The following is a 20,771-nucleotide window of genomic DNA, read 5'->3' on the forward strand; positions in this document are numbered from 1 at the left end:
ATTGAAAGTTTCCATTTCTGCACAGGATGTTGTAATGTGAGGTATAAGCCTCAGAATTGCTCTAAGGGCCAAAACTTTAGCAACCTCCTGTACATATTTCTGTTTTTCTGAACAACTTCTATTACACACTGAATATAAATACAGAAGTAGCTTGACATCTGTCAATCAGAACATTACCACCTTATTAATCATTTGGTCTCCTAAAATGGGATGATATCTCATTTAGTTCTACCTTACTCTTAGTTTATTTTACAGCATTACCTTTTACTGTATTATTTATTATTTTATATAATGGCCTTTTATTATTGTTCACTGTCTAGTGTAGCTGATACAGTTACAGAAGCAGGTCATCACTTATTTTTCTTTCTAAGGAAATGCACTTATTTGTTCTTATAATGAAGGACGAGTAGGTGTCCTTCCATACCCTTCTGTAATAAAAACCTAGAAGAAAGCATTGAACAACAGAAAAATATAAGTTGTGTGCATTTCTAGCATTATGTATCACATAGATGTGTCTGTAACTTATGGAAGGTTGTGAATATATTAAAAATAGACATGTTTCCACACAACCATTTGTTTGTTGTCATTCTGTTAGGTCTTTAGGTCATAAGACCTGTTTATCTTGATTCTCAGGAATCAGGTATCATGGCTCATTTGTGAGAACCAAGAAAAAATAAACAGAATAAAGGAGCCAAAGGAGAAGCTGCTGTATAGCACAGGGAGCTCAGCTCAGTGCTCTGTGATGACCTAGAGGGGTGGGATGGGGGGTGGCAGGGAGGGAGGCTCAAGAGAGAGGGGATATATGTATACATATAGATGATTCACTTTGTTCTACAGCAGAAACTAACACAACATTGTAAAGCAATTATACTCCAATAAAAAAAAAAAGACAAAAAAAAGGAGCCAAAGGAATAAGCGACCGTCTTGCAAGAAGCTCCAATGTTGGCAGGGGGGATGGAGTTGTGGGAAAAATGGATTAGAGCTGTCTTCTCACAGCAGCAAAAGGTATAGCAATTCAAAAGAATAGTTTGGGTCAGAGTCCTTTGGGGACACCTGTGTTCAAACCTCAAGGACATCAGGAATTAACACCAAGTCTAGTGGTCCAGACATAGAATCAAGGTCATAATCATTGATTGAGGTGAGCGTTCAGAGGGGTAGAGATGAACTGGACTCAAGAGCAGAAGGGAAACATACAATGGGAAACATTACATAAGTGTGTTTTCCTCAAATAGCACTGAATGCTTTTGAGTGGATCAGAGAAGAACATAATTTAAGTCCTAAGAACGAAGGAAGACCTGAGGTTTAAGGGAGCTGAGCTGGCTGCAGATTCTGGCTGCAGAAGTGTGGCTGGATCCTGGAAATGTATTCCAGGCGTCACCGTCCCTACGATGAAAGCCAGGGATGGGTGACCTACTGGAGCATGGTGGCTAAAAGGTAAGGACATTGGCTTAACTGCATCCAAATCCCAGTTCTAACACTTATGAATCATTTAACCACAAGCTGGGAAATGATGCTTCTTTATGCTTCAGTTTTCTTTCAGTGTAAGCTAGGGAAAACAATGCTTTTCTCATTAGGTTGCTGTGATGGTAAAATGAATTCATACAGAACAAGCAATTAAAAGAATGCTTAGCATGTACAGTACTTAATAAATACTAGTGATAACGATTATTTTCTTTGTCAGTAATAAAACTGTCTCACTGTCAGCTGGTCAAACATAGAGTCCCAGAAAATTATTCTCATAATTCTTTAAGGCTTGAGTTGTGGATTGTTTCCTCTAAATCAGACGTTCTTGAAAATTAGGGGTTCTTCCTTGCATTCTCCTACTTACTTTTAGATTCATATTTTAAATGTACTTTAATAATTCACTCAGCAATGCAATAAGTAGTAACTTTCTGAATTGTTGTGAGTCTTAAGATATTCATATTTCACCATGATTATTGAATTAGAGCACGAGTATAGACTTCTAGGTTCAAAGCATTCTTCAGCACTTTAAGGGCACAATTTTATCATCTTCCAGCACCAAAGTTGCGGATGGGAAAGTTGATGTCAAGATAATTCTTGCTTCTTGTAGTTTTAATTATTTTATTTTTGTTTTTGATGATGTTCTTGATATTTCATTGCATTAAGAGTATTTTTAAACTGTATTAAAAATTTATCTTGTTCATCAGGAGATGTTTTCCATCTGGAAACTTGTACCTTGGTTCATTTCTGGGAAACTCTCAGCCGTTGCTATGGCCTGAATGTTTGTTCCCCCAACACGTATGTTGAACACTTAATCCCCAATGTGATGGCCTTTGTAGGTGGGGCCTTGGGGAGGTAATTAGTATTAGAATTAGTCATGAGGGTAAGTCCCCGTGATGTAATTAGTGTTCTAACAGGGAAATGAAAAAACAAAAGCTCTCAACCAAGCGGAGACAAGCAGGCAACCATCTGTGAACCAGGAAGACGGCCCTCAGCAAGAACCCGATCACAGAACTGCAGCCTCCAGAACTGTGAAAAATGAATGTTTGTTGTTTAAGCCACTCAGTCAGTGGTGCTCTGTTATGTCAACCCAGACTGAACAAGAAAACCATTATCCACTCAACTCTCTCCGCCCTACTCTATTTACTCTCTTCTTCTGGATTCCTATTTGAATAATATTGATGTACCTAGAGTTCTTTTCTCGGTTCTAAAAGATTTTGAATACCTAATAAATTCATGCAATCTCAACATCAAATATCATGAAAAGACCAGAGCAAAAACTCTCCCTCCCACCCCCGTTGCCCATTCATATAGTTCCTACTCCCCCATCCCCGTTAGTAATATCTGTACATATTGCTAAATATTCATAGGGCAGGCCATAACTAACAACAACAAACAAACAAACAAGCAAAATTATGCTGATATTATTATATTGTTAACTTAGGATACCATTACTCCTTTCTCTTTCCCTGCCCCCTCCAAACAGGCATCAAAATAATGCAAAACCAAAATTTTATCAACATAACAATATATTAATATATAAAGATTTTAAACAAGAGGTAAGTGGAAAGGAATCTGAAGAAGGTTTGTGGGAAAACATGAATAAAACTTAGTCTGTGTCTTTAGAGAAGATGAAACCATTTCTTGGCTGGTTCCCCAGAATCTATATTGATGCATTAAGTGTAACATAAATAACTAGAGCTGTGCGGCGATGCAGCCCAAGTCGCTCTCTGGTGGACCACTGGCAGTCAAGATGGACAGCCCCTCTATCTAGAGCCTCCATATGATATTTCCAGCTAATAATAGTCTGCAGGCATCCTGTGAATAATAACATCTGTTCAGCACATGTCAGGCAGGCACCACGGAATCTGCAGCCACAAGTTGCATCCCCCAGTGAAATTCAAAGCAACATTCTGCTCTGGGTTCCACATCGACATTCAACTAGTACACTCTGAGCCACTTTACCATGTGTGCCCCATGAAGAGAAAAACAGAAACTGCGTGAAGAAAAAACACACAAATACGTTATTAACAAAGATAATTCTCCTTTCCCTCAGTCCCTTCGGGACTGTGCTCCATTCCCGTCTCTCTCTCTTCACCCCCTTCACCATTCGTCCATGCCCTGCATCCTGTTATAGGCAGTTTTCCCTTTTTAATAAATAAGGAGGAACATTCACAGGGAGAAACGGAAGAGAAGCAGAAAGTGATGAAGCAACGTTTGACCCAGTAAACATCGATGTGTCTAAAACATCGATCCAGACCCCGTGTCCCTGGGGTGGGGACAGAGGACATGGGACAAGTTGGAGTTGTGCTCGGGGTTCTACACCAACACCCAAATGAGAAGAACAGAAACATTTCTTGGATGCTTCACCTAGTACCTTATGAGCAACTTTAACAGTAAACAGTTCACCAATAATTTTCTCCGCTTCCTTGTCCCTTGTTATTCTACTAATTTAAAACTTTCTGTTGCTATTGAAAAAATAAATCTACTGGGGAAAACCACGAATTGCTGCCAGTTGGCAGACTCGAGAGAACATAAGCCAGGAAAGTGTGAGTTACAATTTGTTAGAATTCCAGTCTGTACATGCAGACAGACATGGAAAATGTGGGTAATTAAGTAATTCAGGCAAAACCCTGTCTATCTCTCTGTCTTTTTATTTGAGCTCCTGGCCAAGATGAAGTTGAAAGGAAGAGTGTATGGGCTTGTGAAAGTGAAGCAGAGGGTGGGGCTGAGGAAAGGGTGGTGCTATAAGTTTTGAAAATTATTTCTACAGTTACAGGTCACTTAACTCAGCCACAGTCTCTTACTAAAGGAACCAGTTGCCATTTCTGCTCCCGTGTAAGAAAACAAGGTATTGTAAATAGTTCTTTGTTTTAAAATGTTTGTTTATGTTTTCTTTCTTTGTTGAAGTACCTAGCTAAAGAACAAATTAACAAGACTCCCACAAAACAGAAATAATAGATGAAGGCCAGCCCCCAGGAATTCTGTGCAAGTTTAAGAGATTTAACCCTGAGCTGGTTCAAAGTTGGTACTAGAAAGAGGGCTAAGCGGGAGAGAGCCTTCATTTCCAAAGACGTTAGAAAGATAGTTTTACCGTGAATTGTGAAACTATGAATGGAGTTTTCTCCAGTCACATTTTTGGATTTGCTACCTTTGTATCTGTCAACATAGGTAAAAAGAAATAGGGTATTCTCAGAATTATTGAACCAAAACCCTTCTAACCCTTCAGAAGAGTGGACTTGGCAACATGAATTTGAGCTTAGTCACTAATGTAGGGAACTAATGATTTGACTCTCTACCCTCCCGCCCACACACACCTTCATGTCTTGGCTACCATTCCATGGGCCCTTAGCTTTCTTCTCTTTCGTGGAATAATCTAAGTCACTAACCTTACACTCCATGCTCATCATGAACCCTCCTAGACTATTAATTCCCTCAGAAGTGGCTTTAGGTAAATATAGAAGTGCTGCGGATTCGTGGGGTCATTTTCTGATATGCACAACTCCATCAAGTAGGCAATATCATCAGTATCATCGGAAAGTCAGGAGGCCTTGGATGTCCTCTAATGGAAAAGGGAAAGAGAATCCTTCCCACTCCCTCCTCCAGCTCACCATCATCCCTCTTTTCTTCCTCCTCCTGTTCGTCCTCTTTCGTCACCCAATCCCTCCCTTTTACCATAAAACCTTAAAGACAGTAAGATATAATGACAAAAGCATTTGTATTTAGAGTCCAGAGAACGGGACTGCAACGATAGCTCTGCTGTTAGTTAGCTGTGCATGTTAGTCAGCACATTTAACCTCTCCGGGCCTCAGTTTCCTAGCAGATAAAATGAAGCAATTTGATTAGAGGGATTCCAAGGTTCTTTCCAACTCTGATTTGCGAAGAGTATGTGTATCTTTGATGAGACATATTGATGAGTGATACTACCCCTTTCTTATTTTCATATTTCTTTAGCTAAGCCCCTTTACAGATTGAGATTTTACATATTTTACATATGTATGTATATTTATATGTATGTAAACTGATATATCCATATACCTTCTGAAAATTGCAAAAGAGCCGTTCATTCTGAAAAGGGCATAGTTGGCTTCTGATCTAGACATTTATAGTCTTTTCTGAAAAGATCACTGTCGAACCCTTGTATGGATAAATTATTTCATGTAGAATCTCATCCCCAAATTCTGCATCTTTCAGAAAGCACTTTTCACTGCCGGGATAATTTTGCCCAACACTGGCTGACTTAGCACTTCTATACTTTTTTTTTAAAGGCAGGAATTATTTTTCTTGTATGTTCTGGGCTACACCTGATATATTGATGATGATATTAATGAGAGAATTAATGTAGTTGAAGATACCTGGATATTAACTTTCCACAAGAAATTAGCTTTTTCATTAGAGAGAATTATTGTTTTCAGGGATTTGTTACAGGTAACTAAACTTTAGAATAACCGTAAATCATAAGTAGAAAGATAAAAATCTTCGGCCTTAAACTAGTAGGTTCTCCTCTCCTCCCTTCATAGTGATGATGCTTTGGCCATGGAGCCAAGCATTTTCCATATGAAAGAATTCATGAGTTCTTAAAAGATAAAGCTTAATATACAGGCAGTAAACAAAGCACCATTTGGATGAATATAGCTGTAAAGAAAATAGGGAGGTTATTTCCAGACAGCATTGGATCTGTCAAGGGAAATACTTATACACAAGTTTCGAACATTTTATGAGGGTGTAGAATTGCTACAAGACTAGAGGCTCTTGCTTTTCTTCTTTAATAAAATAATGTTAGCCTAGGATTATCATCAGCTTCTGAAATAGGTGGGAGCTATGACGAGGGATGACTTAGAGGCTGGGAAGCTGTTTGGTTAAGTGTAAGCCTATGACTAAGAGGGATTTCAACAGTATCACTGTTAATCCAAGTCATGATGAAACCAAAACTTTGCCTACACATGCCTCTCCCTTGATGCAACCATTGAACTAGAGAGATCTTCTGACCTTTCTAAAGTTCTCATTGTAGGTTTCTCTGAGGGCCAGGTGATACCAGTGCAAGACCAAGTTCTATACAACATTGGCACTAATGGGAGTTTCTAGGCTTAGGAATTTGGTTTATTTTTAATCATTTAATCAGCTTGAGAAATTATTTGGCTATAAAATGACAATAGATTGAACTCACTACTTCTTTGATAGAGACCCAGTCTAAAAAGATTTAAATGAAAATATCAGGGTAATTAGACGTGAAATTTAGAAGTTGAATATAATATTTTTAAAAATGAGAAAGGTTGAGTTCCTTTGTTCGTTAAGATTGGTTTCAGAGGGTCTCACGTGAGTGAGAATACAGGCAAGCAAGTCTTGAGTTCTCTACTTCTCTATAAGCATTTCCACTAAACTGTGAAAGATTTCATGTTTAAATAGATTAAAAAAATGGTGGCTAGAGCCCCAACTATAAACACTCTAAACAAGAAATAAACAAGTATTTGTAAGTTTTCATTTTGTGCAAAGTCCTGAGGTGGGTGTTATTGGATGCGCAAAGCTGAGTAAGAAAATTTTGCTCTCAAGGAACTTATCCTAGAGTTGAAAAGATATAAATCTATGAAAACAGAACCAGCAGTATGATAAGCTCCAAGCAGGTGGCAAAAGCTGTTTTATGGGTCTTTGGTGGAAGACATGCTCCTGTGAACCCCAAAGTTCAGAAAAAGCTTCCAAAGGAAAAGAAGATCTGGAGCAGAGTTGGATTTCAAGAGAATAAAGGAGGATAAAGGAACCAGGATATCATATATCAAGGTGTGAAGGAATAAACAAGGTTAAAAAGTATAAAAATATGGATGAAAGATAAGTGAGAAAAAGTACAAAGTTGAAAAGGGGTATAATTACTCCTCACTTACTGGGTAAAGTCAGTAGGCATGTGGTGCATTGATAAGAGGCACTGGACTGGTTCCTGTGCCATTTATATCCCGGCATTTTCAACAGGGAGCCGCTAACTGACCAGAATCCGATTGTTCTCTCATGTGAACTAACTCTGAAATTTGAGCCAATTCTCTTAAACTCTCTGGACTTCATTTTTAAAATATTTAAAATAATGTTGGAGTGGAATTTTTCTAAAGTTTATTCAGCTCTTATGAGTGTATATATACATATTATATATATATATATATATATATATATATATATAAAATCAGATATATATAATCAGATTGGATAATACATTCTTTTGTCATTTCAATGAAGGGTAATTAAAAAGATAATTATGTAAGCCAACAAATCCATTTACAAAAGTTAAATAAATGGAAAGGATTATTAACGTGTCCTCTAACTCTGCTTTATTTTTCTTAGATTTTCCCAATGGACTCTCTAGCAAAATCTGTCAACCAATTTGCTCTGGAGCTTAGCAAAAAGCTAGCTGAATCTGCTGAGGGTAAAAATATCTTTTTTTCTCCCTGGGGCATCTCAACCTCCTTGGCCATGGTGTATTTGGGCACCAAAGGCACCACTGCAGCCCAAATGTCCCGGGTGAGTGAGAAAGTTCAACCATCCTCTGTTGCCTTAAAATGAAATGCTTTTCTTGTCTTTTGTTCACTTCTCTCCTGAAATCCAAATAGCCCACGTTTTACAACCACGTCCTCCAAAATAAAAGACGCACTTAAATAAATTTTCTAGACCATAAAAAGAAGTCTGAGAAAGTGAATCAATTTGAAAACTTTTTCTAGGAATACCGTTTAAGAACCTGTGTTCTCTGGCAAAATCAAATGGAGAGATGATAAGGTTATCGAGTTTGGTTCAACACCAAAAACAATTTTGTTTTGATTATTAGAATATTTCAAGAAAGTAATGGCTCATACTTTAAATAATAGAATTAGTCATCATCTTTCTAATCTCAGAAAGATTTGAAGAAAAAAATAGAAAAATCAAGTGAATCCTGTTCCTCATGCTTTGTTTGGTTGTTACTTTGTTTGGTCCCTGGTTGTCTAGATGAATCTAAAGAGCCCATTAAGAGCATTAAAATAGCAAAACAGGATTATTGTATAAGCAATTATCAACTTGATGTAAGCATCCTCAGATCATAGCGAGTGTATGTGTATGTGTGTAGCCTTACATAGCAAAACATATAATCAAATAGCCATATATATGTGTATCTCTATCTATGCATGTGTAAACGTATAAATACATGTGTGTGTTTTAAGTAAAAATAAAAATAGAAGAGAGTAAATTCAGCTCTAAATCATACAACGATTGAAAGGCCAAGTGACAAAATTTCCACCCAAGAAGCTGGCTTCTGTGACAAGTATGGAAATGGGCACAGCCAGCAGTTCTGAATGAGACAGGCAGAATACATATTCTGTCAGTTTGGGTCTAGGATATCCCCCTTATGCTCGTAATTTATAAGATATTGTGTGGTTTAAAAATAGCAACAACAAAATCTTGGTTCACAGAAAAATCCTGGTTCACAGCTAGTTAATAATTGGCTCATTATTAAAAGGTTTAACTATGAATGTGATAGACTTAATCTTAGATAAATGCCAATTTGCTTCCACTCCATACAAACATATTGCTGGGTGTTGCTTACCCTTGTTTTATGTCAATGTCACTTAAATATTAACAGCTTCAGTTTGCAATTGAGACGAATGGGTTGCTTAGGCACCTCCCCTTTTTTTCCCTATGGCAAGTGGTTCCTGTCTGTCACCATGTGTCAGCACAAACTTTGGTAAAATAGACTTTATTTCTTTCTGTAAGCTGGGTCCAGGATGCATGCAGGAGACGGAATTACCGCTTTGTTTTCTCAGGGGAAACACAATGTCCACATCCTTCCTGTGACCTTTCACATGAATTGCTGGGGTGAAGACAATGACTCTATCTCCATATGTCAGATGGTGGTAGGCAGTGAAAACTGAAGCACTTAAGTAGAAAAAACAACTAAAATTCCTGAGTTTTCCAGATAACTGGGGCAATGGTGGCATTTGCTTAAATTATCTAAGTGATGGCCTCAGTTGAATACCTAGGCTTCTTTTCAAAACAATCATAGATAAAAATGAAACTTGGAAAACATGAGAATTTTACCTCTAAGGCTATCCCAACATTATCCTCAACGTCCTATAAAAAGTATTAAAATAAAGAGACTAACAACTTAAATTCAACTTAAAAATTTATTTAAAAGCAGCTCTTGACTTACTCTTATTAGGTCAGGTAACACACCATTTAAGTCAAATCAGAGCTCCCTTGGTTCATTAATTATATGTTTTGTATCTATAGGAACAAATGGCTTGTAGTTGCTGATGTGTATTCCATATGATTACATCTCTGCAAAGTGCACTCACATATTGCCTTTTTATTGAAATTACAGGTTCTTCAGTTTAGCAGAGACCAGGACAGCAAATCTTGTCCTGACAGTTTTGAAAAGAAAAAGAAAATGGTATGTCTTATATTTCAATATCTATTTGATAATTAAGGAGAAAGCACTTTGGGCACATGTATTTTAGTGGCTAAATTAAGCAACCTTTAATAGGTAACTTTTCTTTAAAATATATGTTAAAATTATGGGAAATTTTTTAGAGTGCAGAATGTCTACACTTTTTGGAAGGGTAATATTCTTTCCCCTTATTTCTTCCTTTCCTTCCCCTTCAAAACTACTCTACTTTCAACATTGTTCTTACTTTTACAACCTAAGTGTGAAGAAAATGATGTCCCAACAGCTGTTACATTCCTGCACTAATAATACTAAAGAGAACATTTTTTTATCTACCATACAATCGATTTTGGCCTTTGTTCGTAAACATTAAATCATTTCATTTACTGTAAGTTGTTTGTATACATTTAGTTCTTGTTCAACATTTTTATTTGACCAATTTATTTTCTTTTAAAGGAATTCAATGTAGGCAAGGTTGAAGAAATACACTCTAATTTCCAGACACTTATCTCAGAAATCAACAATCCCAGCAATGCTTACATACTTAAAACAGCCAACAGGATCTATGCGGAGAAAACTTATCAATTTCACAATGTAAGTGCAAACATCTTATTTCAAGCTGATGGGAAAGAGTCACATGAGATCAATCAATAAACTCTTTGTACTTTTCTCCAGGGGTCCCAGGGACAATCTTAATGTATATGGAGTATGTGATCAGCATTTCTGATAAACAATCATTTAGCCTGACCAACGTGTCAAGTTGTAAAGGAAACCAATAACATATTTCAAACCAAATCTGGTGATCAGATCTTTATGCCCAGAATAAAGGGGTACACCCCAGGAACAACCCATGAAGGCTCATAGAAATGTGGTTTATATAATCCCCGGGCCAACATTTGTTTCATGGGAAACAGAGCAAAAGATATAGAATAACTCGATATGGTGAGTCTGAAGGAGCTGAGGGTGGCGTGATCACAGGAGTGTGGCAGGAGACTGTGTCCTCAAGAGCAAAGTTGACTTTGGGATCAGGTAAGTCACTTCACATCTTGACTTCAGACACTTTAAGAAAGATTCTTAACATGGAATTGAATCAACTTCTCTTCTGCTCTGATGGTTGAGACGCCCACAGTGCAGACCATGACTTCATCCTCAGTTCAGATGCAAGGGCTCTTCAGAGGGGTCAACTCCAAACCAAGCCAAGCATTTACTTCTTTCATGTTTGCCCATCACATCCTTTGGCACACTTCAGAAGAAAGCCAGAGGACCCAGGTGCCCAGTGGGTAAGGAGTAAGGAAATTGAATAGGGAGAGGGATAGCAACAGGAAAAGTCAAGCTACCTTGTGATCTCAAGCAGTGCTATCCCTGCCCATACCCAGTGAATTCCGGGGAGCTCAGAACTTGGGCTTTGCTATTACTAAAGGCAAAAAAGCAGCCAAGTGAAGTCTTAAAGGCATCTTTATTACAGGTAGTCTCATGCACTCAGGTTTGATTCATAAGTAGGAGAGATGATTGAGCTGGGTGGGCACTTGGTAAAAAGAAGCACACAGAGATACAAAATGGTACGTCTTTTAAAATATCCACAAGCCCTAGCTGCGCACAGAGAGGTTGATCAGAACCCATGCGTCAAGACAAGGAATAGGTACCTCGAGAACGTTTACGTTTTCTTTTTGCTGGATTATAAATTGTACAGAACGTAGACTTCATAATCTCCAAACCACTGCCTGGAAGCTGAATTAACTCAACACTTTTTAACGGCACACAATCCCTCCATAAAGTAATAAACTGAAGGAATGCCACAGCTGCCCTGGGGAATAAATTATGTTTCAAGGCAGGTGCCCTCCTAAGCAGCAACCTCGGTTATAGCCCACTTAGGATGATGGCCACTGAGGGGCGCGTCCACAGCCCGAAGGAAGAAGCCTGCTTTTTCCCTTAGAACACCTGACGAAACCTTTGACCGGTCTTGGAAATCGGTTTTCATGGCAGCCCGTCGTTTCCCTCAGAAGCCCTCCCCAGGCTCTTGGGTGTTTAGAGTTCATAGCTGGCAGCTGCCAGACCCAGGGTTCTCAGTCTGGCTCCATCTCTGCCACAAAAAGCCAAGTACAACTCCCAGTGCTCCTTGGCTGGAGTCGCTCCTGGGATTGCTAGAATGGTCCTCCTTTCCACCCCAGCCCCATTCCCCAAGGACGAACAAAAACAGACGAAGATGTGGAGGCTCCAGAGCCGTGGGGGACGGGCCTTCCTTCCATACCTGCGGCTCTGCATGGCTAGTCCGTGCCCAGCTAAGTGTACACAGGGCTGTGTTTAGTTTTTAACCAAAGCTGGAGTGTGGAAAGATTGAGGGGAGCAATGCGGTGGGAGTTTGCAATTGTCCATCTAGCTGGGTTTGTTGGGGGGTTTTTTGGATAATCTAAATAGACTTGTTTATCGATTCTGGAAAAATTCTACAAAAGGAGATTTTACCTATATCTTCCAGAAATATATACAAGACATGAAAACATACTTTGGTGCAGAGCCACAGTCTGTGAACTTTATGGGAGCTTCTGACCAAATCAGAAAGGAGATCAACTCTTGGGTTGAAAGCCAGACTGAAGGTAAGTCGTCTCCGAGGTACTCAGCAGTGTGCTTTCTCCAAGTATCGCTTTATTATTTTGAATTTGTGTTATGTGTAAGTATAGGCATTTCTTAAATAGAACTGTGGACACATTCTAAATATTCAAGACATTTGTTTTATTCATGCCCATAATTTTTGATTTATAACTTTTGCAATAAATCTTATCTAAAACAGATAAGACAACCATTTTACCAAGTAGGCAAGAAAATGATCAGATTCCACTAATTCCAAGGAGGACTCCAGGGATAAAAGGCAGAAAATTGCAAAAAAGGAATTTTGGAATACTGCTGCACTTGTGGTTTCTAAAGAAAAATAGCTGCTGATGAACAATTAAAATGTGGCAGTAACTGTACTATATAATCTTAAGTAATTTTCAAAATAGGTCATATATTAGCTTAGAGTATGGGCTGAGCTCTTGTAACAAAGAGACCCAAAATACAATAACTTAATAATAAGATAGAAGTTTATCTCTGACCTAATAGTCACAAGGTAGATAAGCATTCTGTTCCATGAAGCCATCCAGAGACCCAGACTAGTGGGTTAGCTCTGCCATCCTCAAGACATGGCTTTTATATTTGTCTAAGATGATTCTTACATTTGTCGGTTTTACAGTCAGCAGGAATTAGGGAAAATAAAGCCTCTTTGCTTTTAAGGGGATGCCCTGAAACTTTCACACACCAGTTTCCACTCATATCCCAAATTTGGATACATGGCACATTTTATGCTCTGGTGACCAACTTGTCCTAGTTTGCCTGGGACTTTCCTGGCTTTAGTATCTGAAGGTGTTTCAGTCCTAGGCAAACCGGGAAAGTCGGTTGCCCAGACTTCCTGTAATAAAGGTCTTTAAAATGTAGTTTTTAGCTGGGTAGCCACATGCTACCTAAAATTTAAGTATTCTATTTCTAAAAAGGGAATAGTAGAGGGATTCTCATAGGTGATTTAGCAGTTTTTTATTATGATCCTTATTTTAGAAATGAGGAAGCTGAGGCTTTAGAGAAATTGTTACCAAGATCAAATAGTTTAAAGCTTCAGAAATAGGACTGAAATCTAAGTCAGATTAGCTCTGAAGTCTGAACTCATTTCAATATTCCACGCTGCCTTTTCAATCGATATGTCTGTTGATGGTCCATTATATCTCACAAAGAAATACCAAAGGTGTAATCGCTAATGAATATTAATGATTAAGCCTTCGCTTTGCAGCAACAAACATGGAACGTTTAGGTAATCCCCCTCTCCCCAAACTTCAGAGTTCATTTGTATATTCCTGCCAGATATGCTTGCAGAGGGTCCTACATACTTTAAACTCAACATACTGAAGTCATATTCAGAACGGCTTATCCACACCTTGTCCTCTCCGTGCACTCATTCTCTACCCCGGTGGATGGATGGCTACCACACGCTTGCCCAGATCAGAAGTCCGAGAGATACTCTAAATTCTCGCCTTTCCTTTGCCTCCTCCTGTGTGTTTCTGAGTTCATCTTTCCTTTCCAATCTCTTCCTCCTCTGCTCTCGGCTTTGTCGTCATTTATCTGTGTTAATGCAATAATCTGTTTCTCATCTTGCTCCCCTCAAATGCAACCTCCATTCAGCCATCAGAATGACCTCCCTAAAATGTGAATTCGGCCAAGTGGACCACGTGCTCAAAATCCGTCATGGTGCCCCACATCTTACAGGCTGCCTAAACTGACAGGTGGTCCAACAGGACCGTGAAGTCTTGTCTGTCTCTCCACTTCAACTCTTGTCGTTCTCTGACTCAAAGTTGACACTCAGGAATTCTAAGTGGCACAGAGTCCCTGGAACTCCCTGTGCTACCTCATGACCCCATACATTTGCTCACGTGTCCCTTCAATTCGAAACATGGTCCCCTCCCCTGCCACTCCCAGCCCCTTCATGGCCACTGGATAACATCTCAGGGGTTCCCTCAGGCATAATGTCCTCCCCTGGCTCCCAGGCTGAGCTGAGAGCCTTCCTCTTTGCTCCAAAAGCCCCCTGTGGGAACCTTTACCTTGACACTTACCACGTTGTTATTGAAATTAACTGTTGAAGTCCCTGCCTCCCCCACTAAACTCAAGGACCCCAAGCGCAGTAATACTACCTTATTTGAGTTTCTGCTTTGAATCACTAACAGATAACAGCCCTGCTCATGGTAGCTATTCAGAGCAACGTTTATTGAAGTGAATTGAGGAAGTTGGCAGCCCTAAATTCTCAGTTCCTTTTTCACTGAACTAGTGACTCAGAAGCCATGGTGAGGCAAGAGTGACCTTAAAATAAGAACACATTCACAGGGACTGGAGGCTAGGATTTAACGTATCTTTTTGGATGACACAATTCAGCCCACAAAAGTAATATTCTCACAAAAATTTATAACCTAAATATTATCTTGAGGAAGCATCAGACAAACTTGAACTGAGAATTGAGCATTCTACAAATTTTTTTCAAAAGTATCAAGGTCATGAAAGACAAAGAATGAATGAGGAACATGAAAGACAAAGAATGAATGAGGAATGAAAGAAAAAGACTAAAGGGGACTAAAAGGAAATGACAACTAAATGCAACTTGAGCTCTTGGATTGATTTCTGGTCCAGGAAATAAAAGGACTTTATTGGAACAACAGATGAAATTTAAATAGGATCTGTTAAAAATATTCTATCAATACTAACTTCCTGGCTTGGATCATTGGTGGATACAAGATGTTATCATTTAACGGTATTTCGTAATCATCATTTTTATGTATGGCATTTCACCAGGATGTAACTATATCATTTGAAATCTGTCCTTTTGCTCTTTTAGGAAAAATCCTGAACCTCCTACCTGATGATGCTGTGAATTCTGTAACCAGAATGGTTCTGGTAAATGCCGTTTACTTTAAAGGAATTTGGGAACATCAATTCTTGGTCCAAAATACCACAGAAAAGCCTTTCAGAATAAACAAGGTAGGAACCTGTTAATAACCAGTATGAACTTTTACATGGCATTGCAAAGGGAATTCTATTTTAAATGTATTCTCTCTGACTATATGCTCCTGTAAACTATGGCTCTCACTAGGGCAGGGGTGACTGTGCTGAAAAGCCCAGTTCCACCCTACCTAGAAATTCCCCTTTCATTATTTTTTCTCTGAAAATAGACTATTCATGTATTTTATTACTCAGTCCTTGCTGCAACTACGGTAGAGTAGGTAAGGTAGTTATTACATTCATTTCCCAGGTTAGAAATGCAGCATGGTTAAGTGACTAGAGCCATGCTTAAGTTAGAAGGCTACCAGGACCATAACCCCAAACTCTTCACTTACTAGTTCTATTCTTGTCCTATTAAGCCAGTACTACCGTATACCAAACTCTTACCCTTCCATAAGAAAAAGAAATAAAAATTTTAAAATCTTATTTCTTTAGTTAACATTTCCTTCTGTGTTAGGGCAGAGCACACTTGTTTTTGATTACTTCAGCAACAAGGGAGACTAATGGAAGCTGACAGATACACCTAAGGGCTGGAATGTGGCTGGGTCTTGGGACTTGAGTGGAAACAAGGATTCAAATGTTGTCAGGATTCATTCTCTATCTTTCCAACTTTGTTTCTCCCATCATTCTTCTCTCAGACTGAGGTCTAACTTCCTCTGCGTCCCGGTCCACAAAGGCAGAACATGGCTACCCACATCTCCTCCATTCTACAGACCAGTCTGATAGGTCTCATTCCAAATTCCTAGGACAGGAACCGATTGGCCAAAGATTGTTAACATTTTTTAGTCCTGGGGTGGATCATCTCACATAAACAGTGCTGTTGAGGACCTACTGCTGTAACCATATGGTTGTGTGCAATAGGTGGTTTTCAGATAATCAGTGGGGTAAAGACGGGGAAGGAACTGAACATATAACCCAATAGGCTAAGTAGAAATGAGCTGGATAGTTACTTGGCTTAATATATTCACCAGGAGTTTTCAGATGGCAAGTGATAGAAAAGCATTCCAAACTAGCTCCAGTAAAATGGGCATTGTGTTAGCATTAGCTTATGCAACTAAGAAGAACTGGGAAGTCTGGGAGTGGGATCTTTGAATCTCAAACATAATCCATTTTCTCTGCCCCACCCCTGACCCCTCCTTTTTGCCTTCATTCTCTAATACTAAAGATGGAATTTATCCATATGACCAGGGAATATGACAGCCCCATATTCTAGCTTCACAGCCCATAGACAAAGTCTTGGCTGCCAGCTCTAACAGAACGCTCCCAAACAGCACTCTGGTTGGTGCCATTCATACGCTTATCCTTGAGACGATCACTGTATCACAGAGTATCCTGAATGAATAGCCCTGGTCACATGGGCCACTACCTTAGCAGAACAGTAGGATTTTGTGATGGACATTTAGCTCCACATAGAATGGATAAATAACATACGTCTACAATGTCTGAATTGCAGGGTTTTGCTTTTGTTTCACCATTGGCTTTACTAAAAATTCATAATGTCATGTATCTACCGTTACAGTATCATACAGAATGCTTTCATTGTCCTAAAAATGCCCTGTGCTCCAAACTTTCATCCCTCCCTCTAAATCCCTGGCAACCACTGATCTTTTTACGGTCTCTATAGTTTTGCCTTTTTCAGAATGCCGTGTAATCAGAATTGCATAGTATGCAGCCTTTTCAGACTGTCTTCTTCCACTTAGCGATATGTATTTAAAGTTCCTCCATGCCTTTTTATGGCTTGATAGATCATTTCACTTTATTGCAGAATACTATTCCATTGTATGGATGTAGCAGTTTGTTTATCCATTCACCTTACTGAAGGGCATTTTGGTTGCTTCCAGTCTTTAGCAATTATGACTAAAGCTGCTATAAACATTTGTGTGCAAGATTTTGTGTGGACACGTTTTAAACTCATTTTGGTAATTACCCAGGAGCACAGTTGCTGGATCACATGGTAAGACTGTATTTAGCTTTAAAGAAACCACCGTACTGTCATCCAATGTGGCTTCCATTTTGCATTCTCACTGGCAGAGAATGTCAGTTCCACCCTCGTTAGAAGTGTCCTGAACTTTTAGCCATTCTATTAGATCTGTAGTGGTATCTTCACTGTTTTAATTTGCAATTCCCTAAGGACATAAGATTGAACATCTTTTCATATGCTGTACCTCTGCCTTTGGTGAGGTATCAGTTCAGATCTTTCAGCTGTTTTTAAAATTGGGTTCTTTGCCTTATAATTGTTGAGTTTTAAGAGTTCTTCTCAAATTTTGGATACCGGTCCTTTATTAATTATGTGTTTTGAAACTCTCATCTCCTAGTTTATTGCTTGTCTTTTCATTCTCTTAGTGAATTTCGGTTTTATGATACTAAAATACCCTCACACAAAAACACAAAACACAAATGTTTGTGTGTGAAATGCACCTTACTCAGTTTCTGAATCATTGGCATTTACATAGTTTGCATAAGACTCTTCTAAGTGTTTGGTAGAATCCAGCTTGCCATGATTTATAGAGGATGCCATAACAGTGTCAGAGAAAGAAACTCCCACATCATTTATCGATGATGTTATCCAGTAGAACACATATTTCCAGAAAACAAGGTTTGAATAGTTTTATTCAGCATTTAGCAGAGGATCACTAGCTTTGCCAGTGTCCCAGACTACTGGGAACCAATGATGCTAAAGAATTAACGATTTGGTGGAACACCTCCCTAGTGATTTTGCTACGTATATTCTACAGACTACAAGCAAACCAGTGCAAATGATGTCCACGAAAGAAAAACTTCAAGTATTTTACATAAAAAAGCCACAAGCCAAAGGCCTTCAACTCTTCTATGAGAGCCATGACCTCAGCCTACTCATACTACTGCCGGAAGACAGCAGTGGGCTGGATCAGGTAAAGGGATCAGCCTATTCATCCCTACCTTCTTTCCTCTCCCCTTTGGTAACAAGTTTGTTTTCTATATCTGTGAGTCTGTGTCTGTTCTGCATATACATTTATTTGTATGGAAAAAAACTTTAAAAAAAGACATCAGTCTGTCTGACATGAAGAGGTTCTAGTGTTTATCCCTCCTGGGAAAAACATAAAGACATGATCTCCCAGTTCTTTAATTTCTGCAGAGGAAGGCAACCAACGTACCTTGAGCCCTAGGTACTGTATTTATACATCATTTAAGCTTTACAAAACTTTGTCAGGTTGATATTACTATCCCTCAGGAAGGTTAAGTAATCTATAGACACCTTTAGCATAGGGTAGTCACACAAACAACCACACAAACAACAGATAGAGATATTTACTGTCAGTCACAAAGCTGTGTGGATTGATCATAGCAATCTTTCAGTTAATATAGGTCTTTCTTCTCCTTCTGGTAGGACTTACCTAATTAATTTTTTAATCACTTGCATTAATCTAGCCTTAGACATATGTTTAAAAATATTAAATGGATTCTAAAACAGTTTTTAAAAAACATTTTTTATCAAGTTAACACTCTTCAGGAGATATAGTCTGTATCAGTGCATCTTCAAGTATTATTTAAGTTGTTCATCTGTTAAACTTCTCTTAAGCCTGACTTTGGTCTGACCACATTTCTGAGCAATTCGCATGTCTAAACTGAACACTAGTTTCTCATGCAATAAGTGTTCTGTCGTTCTTTACACTGTGCCTAATTTCTCGTGTGCCAGATTCTTTATGTTTCCACCACCCTACTAGTGTGTAGAAAGATTTCTAAATAGTGTCATAAAATTTGTGAAACTGGAGAGGATGGTAGAAATAAGACCAAGTGTGAATACTAAACTATTAGAGTTACACCCTTAAAAGATAAGCCTTTCTTTTTAAAAGTGCAGGTTCCTGACCTGAAGATATTGTCACTTACTGCACATAATTTACAAATATGTCACTGATAGCAATACTTGCATCTAGAAAACTCTTAAAGTAGCAAAAGCATGTGCTTTGAAACAAACGTTATTTAAAAAATCAAACATTGTTTATCATATATATGTACGCATATGTGTATATAATATATATTTATTGTTTAAAAAATTTTAAATATAAAGAAGAGAAAAAGCACCCTCAAAACTACTATTTAAAATGTCATTACTCTTGGGACTTCCCTGGTGGTCCAGTGGTTAAGGCTCTGCGCTACTAGTGTAGAGAGCGTGGGTTTGATCCCTGATCGGGGAGCTAAGATCCCACATGCCAAGCAGCGTGGCCAAAAGATTAAAAAAAAAAAGTTATTACTCTTAAGATTGGAGGATTTTCCTTTTTTGTTTTTCTTTCCTTTTCTTTTCATAGTTTATAGTTACTAGTTTCATATTGGCGTGATTATAGACTATAGACATTTTATTTCAGATTTTGTTTTCAAGGAATTGTCTACTATGTTAATAAAACTGAAGTTTTTTTTGTGCCCTGGCATACAACATGTCCTAGAGTATATGCTTTTGTGTTGACAACACCTAAGCGTATATTTATATTGATGTATTTGCATGTGTAGTTGATGTCTTGCATATTATCATAGAAGTACTTCCATTCGGATCAAGGTCTAATCTAGAAAACCTATATCCTGAGAACTATTAATCTGCAAAATGATTATGTCAAGGATGTGTGGAGGATCTCATTATAAACAAAGAATTTCCAAATGTGTGTGTTTTGTTACCTTTGGTAATAGGAGTGACTATAATTCATTTACGTAATATCTAAAGGTCTCACTCAACGAATAGTTCTCACTCCACTTCGAAATTACTGACTCTTTCTTCCTTGGCTCCAAACTGTAGCTGGAAAAAGCCATCACCTATGAGAAGTTGAGTGCGTGGACCAGCACAGACATGATGGAGTTGTGTGACGTGCAGCTGCATCTTCCCAAGTTCAAGCTGGAAGAGACGTATGATCTCCAGTCAACCCTGAGCAGTATGGGGATGAGCGATGCCTTTAATCAGAGCAAAGCAGATTTCTCAGGAATGTCTACGGAGGGAAACCTATTTTTGTCCAATGTTTTCCATAAGTCTTTTGTGGAAATAAATGAACAAGGTACAGAGTCCGCATCTGGTACTGCGAGTGAGGTGAGTGTTCGAATTAGTCTCCCTTCCATTGAATTCAATGCAGACCACCCGTTCCTCTTCTTCATCAGGCACAACAAAACCAATAGCATTCTATTTTACGGGAGATTCTGCTCCCCTTAAACCCTGCATCTCTCTCATCAAACAAGAGCATCTTACAGTGTGAAAAATAAACATATGATGGAAAAACACAATGATAATAAAAACCAGTTTATAGCCTGGCTCTTTTTAACATACAAATATTAGCAAAATTATCTTGAAATAATATATTCTAGCGATCCTATCATGCCTATATAGCTAGAGAGA

The 20,771-nt window shown here is 38.5% G+C and overlaps 1 protein-coding gene across 1 annotated transcript; it reads left to right on the forward strand.

The window, feature by feature from the left end:
• The first annotated feature begins 4,238 nt into the window (after window positions 1-4,238).
• On the forward strand, window positions 4,239-20,681 carry SERPINB10 (serpin family B member 10). Its single transcript, XM_059893989.1, has 8 exons — window positions 4,239-4,312; window positions 7,786-7,962; window positions 9,791-9,859; window positions 10,310-10,447; window positions 12,327-12,444; window positions 15,255-15,397; window positions 18,154-18,309; window positions 20,184-20,681. Exons 2-8 carry the CDS (start codon window positions 7,795-7,797, stop codon window positions 20,586-20,588), a joined length of 1,197 nt encoding a protein of 398 aa, XP_059749972.1. The 5' UTR covers window positions 4,239-4,312; window positions 7,786-7,794; the 3' UTR covers window positions 20,589-20,681.
• The last annotated feature ends 90 nt before the right edge of the window (window positions 20,682-20,771 follow it).

This window comes from Balaenoptera ricei, chromosome 14, assembly GCF_028023285.1.
Source record: "Balaenoptera ricei isolate mBalRic1 chromosome 14, mBalRic1.hap2, whole genome shotgun sequence".
Lineage (NCBI taxonomy): Eukaryota > Metazoa > Chordata > Mammalia > Artiodactyla > Balaenopteridae > Balaenoptera > Balaenoptera ricei.